General features: G+C 35.4%; 1 protein-coding gene across 2 annotated transcripts; it reads left to right on the top strand.

The window, feature by feature from the left end:
• The first annotated feature begins 4,088 nt into the window (after nt 1-4,088).
• On the top strand, nt 4,089-8,506 carry LOC113298340 (BRCA1-associated RING domain protein 1-like). 2 transcript variants are annotated; one of them, XM_026547056.1, is made up of 13 exons: nt 4,089-4,282; nt 4,368-4,421; nt 4,542-4,612; nt 4,718-4,843; nt 4,930-5,189; nt 5,402-5,674; nt 5,903-6,003; nt 6,083-6,269; nt 6,377-6,483; nt 7,173-7,263; nt 7,365-7,530; nt 7,699-7,817; nt 7,936-8,506. In XM_026547056.1, the coding sequence occupies exons 1-13, from the start codon at nt 4,188-4,190 to the stop codon at nt 8,278-8,280; spliced, it is 1,995 nt and encodes a 664-aa protein (XP_026402841.1). In that variant the 5' UTR covers nt 4,089-4,187; the 3' UTR covers nt 8,281-8,506. The 2 variants fall into 2 exon arrangements, with proteins under 2 accessions (XP_026402841.1, XP_026402842.1); XM_026547057.1 differs by having other exon boundaries at nt 4,090-4,282; nt 4,718-4,825.
• The last annotated feature ends 2,186 nt before the right edge of the window (nt 8,507-10,692 follow it).

Below are 10,692 nucleotides of genomic sequence, written 5' to 3'. Positions count from 1 at the left end.
GTGATTAGAGCAAGTATTGCTAGTCAGAGCAAATACTGCTAGATCCATGAATAATTGATTGCAATACCAGAAAAAATAATAATTAAAAATATTATCCGAATACAGAGAAAATAGTTGGGTCTGGCTTCAGAATCCTAATGAAGTCTTCAAGTTGTTAACCTATAATGGTTTTAGGAAAAACCTAGGTTAAAGGAGAATCAACTCTAGTCGCAACTACTATCACACATGAGGTGTGGGGATTATGTTTTCCAGTTGCTAGAGTTCTCCCTTATATAGTCTTTAAATAAGGTTTGATTGCTTTGAAACAAAGCAATCAATATTCACCGTTAGATGAAAACCTGATTTAAGATTCAAGCTAAGTTTGCTTAAAACCAAAGAAATATCTCTCCACAATTAGATGGTCTTAGCTTGTTACACACAAATGAAATAAACCTTCATTTAGATATGGGTAACCGTACCTAAACGTGTATATTGAGTTGGCTCAACAATAGTTAACCGAAGTTAGCCATATGAACACTTTTATATCAACCACATTCATCTGAACACTTCGAGATCAAATGATAAACAAATGAATCTAATTGTGTTACTCATAGAGTTGTTCAATTGTTTATATTCTCGTAGAAGTATACAAGACACAATTGAAACAAAATCAGATTTGATTCAAGAGAATCAATTCATGAATATTTTTGCAAAGATTGCATTCCTTAATTTATAGATGTATTTGTTCATGAGTATGAAATCATACTTAGCTGATTTTAGAACATAAACCAACTTAGTTTGCAAATGGGTACGCAAACTTAAGTTCTGTACATTGGTCTTGTCCGACAGTTCGCAAACGCTTATGCATATTGTCGTACCAGACCGCAACTCAGGTGAAACCTTTTGCAAACGGGTATGCAAACTTGGTTCCCGGACTTTGACAGTAAAAACCGTTCGCATACTGGTATGCATACTTGGTTCCCAAACCTGAATCACACTACAACAGTTTGCATACTAGTATGCATATTGTGCTATATCTAGACAATGGTTATTTGTTCTAAACTCCCATTTCAATCATTGAAACATCCTTAGAAGACGACAATAGCTATCTCACACAAACTATTAGCTTATAAGTAATTTTCAAGTGATCTAATGATCAATACGAAACATTTAGAGTCTACATCAGATGACTGTCTCACACAAATCATGTAAGATGTTTCAAGGCAATTTTCACATGATCATATTTTGAATCATTGTTTAGTTTCCAACAAATAAATCGTTTCCAACTAAACTCGTCAAGAATAATGATGAACGTAGTTAAAGAAAAAAGCTTTCCAACACATATAATTTTGAGAAAGATATAAGCGAGTTAAACTCGGCTCGAAATATCACATGTGTATAATGTAAAGTCTATATAGCTATACGACTTAGTCTCTATAGGATATAATTATAATAGACTTCTGAGTGATAGATAAGTTTTAGTCTCCACATACCTTTTGTTGATGAAGTTCCTCCAAGCTCTCCTCAGTAGATCTTCGTCTTCAATCAATGAACATCTTGAAGTATAAAGCTCAACTACACATTCTATCCTAGTCCTAGACGTAGCTATAAGTAGACTAGAAATCAAGACTTATAATTTTGATCACCTAAACTTGACAAACAAGCTTGAGATAGCAACGCTTGCGAGTTCGACCGAGCAGTGCTCTAACAATCTCTGCATTATCCATATCCAATCAAATACTTTCCAACCAAAATAATATCACAGCTATCGATAAAAAAAATGAAAATCAATGTTCCAACTAGCATTTAGAATACAAGGTTTCCACTGGAAATCGTTATTGAGCTTATTGTTGATTGACTAAGCAATTCACAAAACATAAAAATTGGATCAACAAGGTGATGATTCTCAAATGAACATCACTTAATTAGCAATAGTGTTCTAAATAAATGACGTGGGTTCTCCTGAAAAAAGAACTTGAGAGTTCTAGTTTATAGATCGTATTACTTATCTCTTATGATTTAGAAAGTGTAAACCTGAAGGATTTTGAAATTAAAGATGTTGAGTTATAATTTTCGAAGGTGAGTATATTGTTAAATTCATCCATCAAATGTTGAGTAATGATTTGGAAAGTTTCCATTGAGTCGGTTAATTTGAACCCGTTAAGTTTTAAAATGGGGTTAGAATATAATGTCCTTAAAGGAAAAAAGTTTTGATCCCGCAACGCGAGTTCAAAAATGATTTCGCTGCGTCACAATCGTTGCATAATGGAGATGAGACATCATCAAACTCCGCACTTAATTACAGTTATGTAGATGGACTTTTAAAAATACGTCGTATCTTTCAAATATTTCATGTATGTAAAAACCAAATGTCGCTTAATTTTGGCATCAAAGGGAAAACCTAAAATTTTATTCCATGTCAAGTTCTTATTTCAGACCGAGTAAATATTTTGTTTGTGGCCAACTGAAAGCAAAGTCAGTAAAACTGTACCTATGTATTAACAGATCTTAACCTTTACTCCTTATCGCACACTAAAGTTATTGCTTTGCAAGCTGCTTACTCTCCCCACTCTTAAGGCCTGAACTGGGACTTAGGGATATTATGCAGAAGACATTGTGATTTCAAAATTGAAGAAATGGCCAGATTCCTTAATCACTTGGACTTTGTGTCTTTCAACTCGGAAGAATATGATGATATCTTATGGCTCAGTAATAAAGTTGGCCAGTTCTCTGCCCATGCAACATATAATTCAGTGATTACTCCTCAACCTGTCAGTTCCTTTCCAAATTCTAAAATATGGAGTAAGAAATGATCAAGCTTTTTTTTCCATGGAAACTCCCTGCCCTAGAAAATATGCATAAGAGAAACAATTGCTTGGTCTCTGCAAGTGGTAACACCCCATAGCTAATGTTTGCCACTATTGGCATCAATCACCGAAATCTACAGACCATTTTTTTCTTCTTTCCTCTCTTTTGCTGGGAGAATTTGGTTATATTTTTTTGATGCTGCATGCCTGAATTTCAGCTTTCCGTCGCCAGTCATCAGTCTTGTTACCGATTGGTCTTATTCCAATTTCTCTAGTTAGGCTAATGAGTTTAGTTATCATTTCTCAATTTCTTATGTGTATGTTTCAGCTCACACATAAACATAAGTGATTGACAAATGATAAATAAACTCTTAATCAACCAATTATTAACTTGGTATATATATACTAATTGATTATCACAAAATAAAATATTGCGGTCGGAGATTGTCGTATTATACTATAACAATTAATATATATTTACCATCAATTACATGTAATACTAGGTCTGCGAGATGTATTCCTCAGAAGCTTGTGTTCGTGATTATTTTTGCAAGCACAAATTCTTATTTCAGATTTTGTATAATAAAATTCTAGGTTTTTCAGAAAAATAAGAGATATGAAAGATCCCCTCTTGGCGCCAAAAATAAAGATTGTATGAGAAATTCTGGTATTAGATTGATACATGAAATTGTCTAGCGTATTGGAAAGTCCAGCGATATATAATTGTAGTGAAGTCCCGAGTTTCGTGACGTCACATCTCCATTGTCAGATGGTTAGAATGTTGCAAAATCATTTTTGAACTATGCTGGGAGATTAAAATATTTTCCGTGTTTTAATTACTTCACAAAGGCACATTGGTCAAAAATCCAGATGGTCAAACAAGTCTTTGGTCGTTTACGACCCTAACCTAATGCATTAACGGCATCTTCTACTGCCCAAACCCTAATATGACTGTGGAACTTCTCGTATCCAAACGCTGTCACCAGATGAGAATAACTTTCCCGCTTAGGCTTTTATCGAGCAGCGAAAAATAGGGCGGGGGAAATTAGAATTTTAGATTTCTAAAATTGGCGCCAAATCACAACATTACCGCCAACCTTCACACATGTGATCTGAGCGTACATCTGTAGCATCCACGTCATTGGATTTCAATAAATCTAGTTTCAATTATTTTCTAACCCTCCGTTTCTCACAGATCTGTACATAAAAAAGTACAGTATCTTTTTCATTTCAAATTTCAATTTGCAAATATTCAAGATTCAGTATTCAATTTTCATTTCCCGGGCTTTCGAAAATAGAGTTCATTAATAAACCCTTCGGAGGAACCCATCCAAGCTCTACTCTTCTTCATTTTTCCCTCTGTCTCTCTAAACTGTTACTCTGCAACCACAAAGGACGTCAATGGCAGATTCTGCTAGTGGGTATCTCAATCGGTTTCTAAATCCATGGGTTCTTCACTTCCAAAAACTCGGTTTAGAACTCAAATGCCCCTTATGGTATAGATCTGTTTTCTTTTCTCTAGTGTTTTCTGATTTACCTCTCTCCCTCTCTCATCTCATTGTTATTGTTATGATATTGCAGCTTAGATCTCCTCAACAAACCAATTTTACTTCCATGCCAGCATATTTTCTGCAGGTTTGGTTGTTTTACTTTTCTATTTGAATATTCTGTTTGATTTCCTGATTTGGGTATTCACTATTTTTGTTCTATACGTTGTTTATGACCTTGGCCTTTCAATAAACATGTTTTATGCAGTTCTTGTATTTCAAACTCCTCACAGTTCAGGCAAAATTGCTTTGTCTGCCAATCGCCTTACGCAGATCTAGGTAAACTCTGAGTTCCAAACTTTGATTTTATTTAGGTCATTTGAATTTTTCATACTAATCAATTTTCCACATCAATATATTAATGGTTTCATGGGTTATTTTTAGATCTAAGGTCAGCTGCTCACATGGAAAACATTGTCAATATCTACAAAAATATGGATGCGGCGTTTAGCACAAGTCGCTCGCAATCCTGTTCTCAGTCTCATACTTCTTGTACTCACTCAATCATTGGTTTGATTTTGGAAGCCCTATATCTGTAGAAGTATTATGTTTTTGTAGTTGAATCTTATGAATCGATTGTCATCTATGATTTGTAGATGGAAAAGATCCTATGACTCAAACCCTTGATTCAGCTAATACAGTTGCTAAGATGCAGAAGGCTGTAAAGGAGACATTTCCAAACAAACAAGTTCAAAATCCTTTGTGCCAAACTGAAAATGTTGGACCATTGGTTTCTGGATTTAAAAGGAAAAATAGTGTGACCAAAATTGGTCAACATACGTTACCTGATAGCCCTCCATCCTTTGGTGTTTCTAAGGATTCTGATGATGATAGTAGTGGTCATGTCGGTCAAAATGTAAGTTTATTGTTCCATGCGGATTTCAGTTTTCTTGTACTGCGATAATTGTTTGATAATATGTTTACCTGGTGAATCATTTTCTGCTTGATACATGCTAACCTGCAATTTGTTCCCACTTGTCCCCCACCAATGGGCATGGGCTTTATTTCCAATACTCCTTTTTCAAATAGTTTATTTTCATGTTGGGATTAATCTAAATGTTTCTGCAGGGTGCTGAGAGGTTACAAACGATGGACAAAACAGCAGAAGAATTAGAAAATCAAGCAAATTGTGACAGAGAAACAAAGAAGCAAAAGTTGGAGTCCAAGTCTTATAATGTGTCTGCTACTGGGATGAATCCTAAGCCAGGGTACTCTGATTCAGATGGTGGATGTAAATCAGAAGGAACCCTTTTTGGTGCACAACAAGCTAGTACTTCAGTCTGTCTGGATGACAACTCAGCTTTTGTCTGTGCATTTTGCCAAACCTCAAAAATATCAGAGGTAAATCTCTTTCTGCTGAAATTGAAATTAGTACACACACATGTTCTATATATTATCTACACTAGAGTAGCACAGGAAGCTTTGATTTGCTTAAGCACAATGTTTCCTCTATACTCTGTCAATGTGGAAAAGAATATATTTCTTTGTCTTGTTAGGTTATTTATAGCTATAATATATAATGTCTTCAATTAATTGATTTTTCTGATGTTTCTGTATGGGAACACTTAGGGTTCTGGATCCATGCTACACATTGCCAGTGGAGAAGAAGTAGTAGGGGATGAGGCATCGCAACCAGATGTGATACATGTTCACCGGAAATGCATTGACTGGTAATTATTACTGCTCTTGTTTAGTTTTTCATTAGTTTCGTCTTATTTTCACCCTAATGGGTTATGCTTGGGGATGTAGGGCGCCTCAAGTGTATTATGTTGGAGATACTGTAAAGAACTTGGAACTGGAGCTCGCAAGAGGTTCAAAGCTCAAATGTAGCTGTTGTGGGCTGAAGGGTGCAGCTCTTGGCTGCTTTATACGTTCCTGCAGGAATACATATCATGTTCCTTGTGCATTTGCCCTTCCAGGTTGCCGCTGGGATGATGTATGTTACAGATTTAAATTTCATATGATGTCAAATACAGCAGCTGTCTACTCTATAATTTCTCTAAAGTGTGAAGCTAACTGATTATAGTCATTGTCTTGTAACAGGAAGGCCATCAAATGCTTTGTCCCAGTCATTCTCATAATAAGTTTCCACATGAGAAAACCAAGAAGGGAAAGAAGCTAACGAAAAACAATACTTCAACTGTTCAAAGGTATAGTTTCATACTACTAGCTTCCACTAATCATCCGTGTTTATTAAATTGATGTATTAAAAATTTGTATGTTCATCCGTTGTGAATGATCAACAGGATTCCTGAATCCTGAATATCAGGTGATGCTGGTTGAAATGAATAAATTTCCCTAGCTTTACAGCACTATTTTAGAAAGACATTATTGCTACTCATAACTTTAATGCTAGGAGATTTAATCACTTGTGAGTGAAATGTACTGTCACAGCGGGACCATACTCAGGTTGGGATAAGCTTGGCGCATTGTATATATGATGGACTAATTTATCTACAAAATACTAGAATGCAAAAAAAATGTTTCCTAATTCAGTAGCATAACCTTTAGTATTTTTTTGGACCCTTGTTGCAACAGTAAATTATGAAACTGTAGGACCTGTGTTGTAATAAGTTATTTGTTGCCGCATCTTAAATTAGGAAAATATGTGAATTGAGTTGATAAATGTTTGCACATTGGATGTGGTAACTGGTGCTATTAAATGTTAATGAGTATATTAGTAGGCAGAGAAAAGAAATATGATACCCCAAGTACTTGAGATGTTATGCATAATATTCATTCACAAAGCTTTGACATCCCGTGCAAAAACCTTAACTCAGTTGCTTTCACTCCTATTAATTTCTTTTAAAACTTTTCTATTGTTTTCTGAAATTCACAGGGAAAATGGGCAAACAAAGGTTTGGGCTGCATCAGCTGCTGCTACTAGTAAATTGACTCTCTGTGGGTCTTCCCTTTCAGTCGAAGAGAAGGTGGGGTTTTTCAAGATTTGGCGTTTTATAACCATCCAGGTTTCACCATGGTTGACATCCTGAAAATTGGTTTTGATGATCTTTTAATGGTTCTTATTCAGAATCTATTGGCCAACTTTGCTAGAATATCTGGCGCAACCATTTCCAAAAATTGGAAGCCAAATGTGACCCATGTGATTGCATCCACTGATGAGAGGGGTGCTTGCAGCCGCACTTTAAAATTCCTCATGGCCATTTTAGATGGAAAATGGGTTCTCAAAATGGATTGTAAGTTCACATAGTTTAAGTCTTGCCCTTACCTATATAACACCATTTTACCAATGAAAACTTCAAATTTAATCCAAGTGGTTTCATCTGCTGCAGCTGCACACTCCAGTTAGCTTTTCCTACTTTTCTTTATTTTGTTGTGTTGATGCAATTTGTATTGCTAAACAGGGATTAAAGCATGTATAGAAGCAATGGATTTAGTTGATGAAGAACCTTATGAAGTTGGACTTGATATTCATGGATGTGTGGATGGGCCCCGAAATGGTAGATTGCGAGTTAGTGAAGGGGTAACTTTTTTTCACCTTTTTTTGCCTTACAATTCTTCCATGCTATATGCAGCAAGAAAATTAGTTTTGATATTAGTTTATCATATATTGACTAAAATGAGGATGACATTTTCTGCAGGCGGCAAAACTCTTCAGTGGCCTGCACTTCTATTTCAGTGGTGAATTTGTTCCATCGTACAAAGAATCCCTTCAAGAACTGGTTTTAGCTGCGGGAGCTACTGTATTGACAAAGAACCCTTTAGTTTCAGGGATTAGTAATGAAGGAGAACGTTCTTTGAAGACTTTGGTTGTTTATAGTCTTGATCTCCCTCCAAACCTTGAATCAGGGGAAGCATCTTTTTTGATTATTGAGGAAAGGCTCAGAGAAGCAGAAGCTCTTGCTGAACAGTTTGGAACCTTGGTTATTGGTCATACATGGATATTGGAATCAATAGCAGCTTCTAAGTTGGAGGCAGTTGCTTAACGAAAAGGGGACTTGAGATGGTAGTGTAGAGAGGATACCGTTAGAAGTCGAAATCTCTTGTTTTTTTACTTTTATTATCTGCGCAATCATAAAAATATGGTAGTTGTATGCATTTTGTACGTTTTTGTAACATATAGTCATAAAAAGAACCCAAAGGGAGTAGCTCTCGTTTTGTCAATCAAAATGATACGAGTATATCTTATTGAAAGGATTTTTTTTTTTTTTTCCGAAGCCTATCGTTTTCCTGTAATTTGTATGAAATGTAGCATGTACTAAACAATGAACATAAACTCTTCAGGGTCATATAAACTGCAGCCAAGACACACATTACTAGTAAGTTTAAGAATTAAGATAAAGAGCCATGCCATCATGTGCACATCCGTGTGTGACAGACAAAAATGAACTCGCGCCTATGAGCAGTTGGATCTGTTTGACGGCTATAGATCCGGATTTGAAGAAAAAGTTTATTATTCTCTACATATTCTCGCTCCTATGAGCAGTATTCTCTAAGCAACCACAAGTTTTATATTTATTTCATTTTTTGAGTAGTTGGATCTGTTTGACGGCTATAGATCCGGATTTGAAGTCAAAAATTATTATTCTCTACATAGTGTATTTTTTAAGCAACCATAAGTTTTATACTCCCTCCGTCGAAGTTTACTTGCTTAATTTGAATTTTGCAAAAACTTCAAAGAAATCCAAATTACTTCTACATACACCATCGATCTTTCAAATTGTTTGTTAGTATACTAGTTTTCATATCATAATTTTTGTTTCTTTCTTGATAATTAGAAAATTTTAATAGGAAATATACCAATTTTTTGGTACAAATTTGTTAAAAAAAACACAATTTAGACAAATAAAGTTGGACGCAGAGAGTATTTATTTTATTTTCAGTCCTCTATTTCAGAAATCATTTTAGATGTTGTTTTGGATCAAGATAGTCATGATCCGAGTCATGTACTACTATTTCGAATAAAATTATTAATTTGTGTTATATTGATAATTCCACATTTAATATGTTTTTGTTTTGATACATTCAATTGAGTTATGGAAAACTTAAAATCGAAACAAAACCGAAAAAAAATAACAAAGGCCAAAGGCCCACTATCTCATATACAATTTCATACTTATTTTCATGTAAGATAACACAAAATACTACTAAATTAATAGCATGAAGTCTAATGAATCTAGAACTTGGATGCAGACTAGCCAAGCTATATGCAGCCCGATTAGTTTCCCTGTAACAATGACTGAAATTCACATTCTCAAACACCTCAAGCATTGCACAAACCCTGCGCCAGATGTGATAAATATTCCAAGGTGGCTTAGGATCAACTGTCTTTAACATAGGATTAAAGATGCCATAAAAACAATACAGACATGAATTCTAGGAATCATTCTTTTCAATAGCAAGCAACATAGGTAGGCTTACATCCTCCATAAATACAGTCCATATGATCACCATGTTTGTTCCCGAGAATAACCCCAAAACCAGCAGATGATTCTTTTAGAGAGCCATCTGAATTTATCATAATATCGTCACCTTCTGGACCTATCCACCAACACTGCATCCATACTTTGGGAATAAAGATACAACCCATGTTCTAGTTCAATAAAAATCTTATGTTCTCTGGGGTATCACAAGTAGATCTTGAGTGAGCACTAAGTTTGAATCTGATATAAGATTAAATTGGAGAGTAGAGCATTTCTTAGCTGCAAAATATTTATTATTCATTTCTCTCCATATCTGGTAAATGAAGCCAGAGAACACTAACTTCCTTATAGAACTCACCAAATCACTTCTAGCAAAGTAAGTGATACACCACTCAATCTCAATCTCGCAAGAAGGAGTGGACCCTCTAGAGTATCCCATCTTCAAAAGAAGACCACTCCATATAAGAGCAGCAAAAGGAGAATCATGAAAAATATGGGCTTCAGACGCTCTACCATCATCACACAAAACATATTTATCATGCTCATTAATGCCCCATTTTAAAAGCTTATCTATTGTTTTAAATCTACCATGAATAACAATCCAACCTATAAAAGACTGTCTGTGAATATGTATTTTGAACCAAACAATAGACCTCCAACTTACCAAATCCTTATGCACAACAATAGCTTTGTAAGTATCCTTCATAGTGAACCGTCCTTTAGAATTAGACTTCCAGATCACCATATCCTCTTCATTACAAGTTGTAGATGGTGAAATTTGGATAAAGGGCAAAAACGTCATTTCAACCCTATAGACAAAATTCAACTCTCACTGGAGAGATTAAGCCCTTGGTCCTCAGGGCATCCTTAGCCACGATTTCTAGTATACGTCCCCGCGAGACACTGTTGGTCGTGATGCCGTGACTCCTAGTGCACATCCTCAACGAGATACTGCTGGTCACGTAGGTTCTGTAG

This window comes from Papaver somniferum, chromosome 7 (assembly GCF_003573695.1).
Source record: "Papaver somniferum cultivar HN1 chromosome 7, ASM357369v1, whole genome shotgun sequence".
NCBI lineage: Eukaryota > Viridiplantae > Streptophyta > Magnoliopsida > Ranunculales > Papaveraceae > Papaver > Papaver somniferum.
Note: the sequence above shows the minus strand (reverse complement) of the source record. Positions and strands in the feature narration are given on the sequence as shown.

Bases quoted from the DNA above. Each gene is read 5' to 3' on its own strand.
- LOC113298340 (XM_026547056.1), top strand. From the start codon at position 4,188: ATGGCAGATTCTGCTAGTGGGTATCTCAATCGGTTTCTAAATCCATGG. The intron at 6,484-7,172 runs GTATAGTTTCAT...TGAAATTCACAG, and splicing joins AATACTTCAACTGTTCAAAG to GGAAAATGGGCAAACAAAGG. The intron at 7,264-7,364 runs GTGGGGTTTTTC...GTTCTTATTCAG, and splicing joins CCCTTTCAGTCGAAGAGAAG to AATCTATTGGCCAACTTTGC.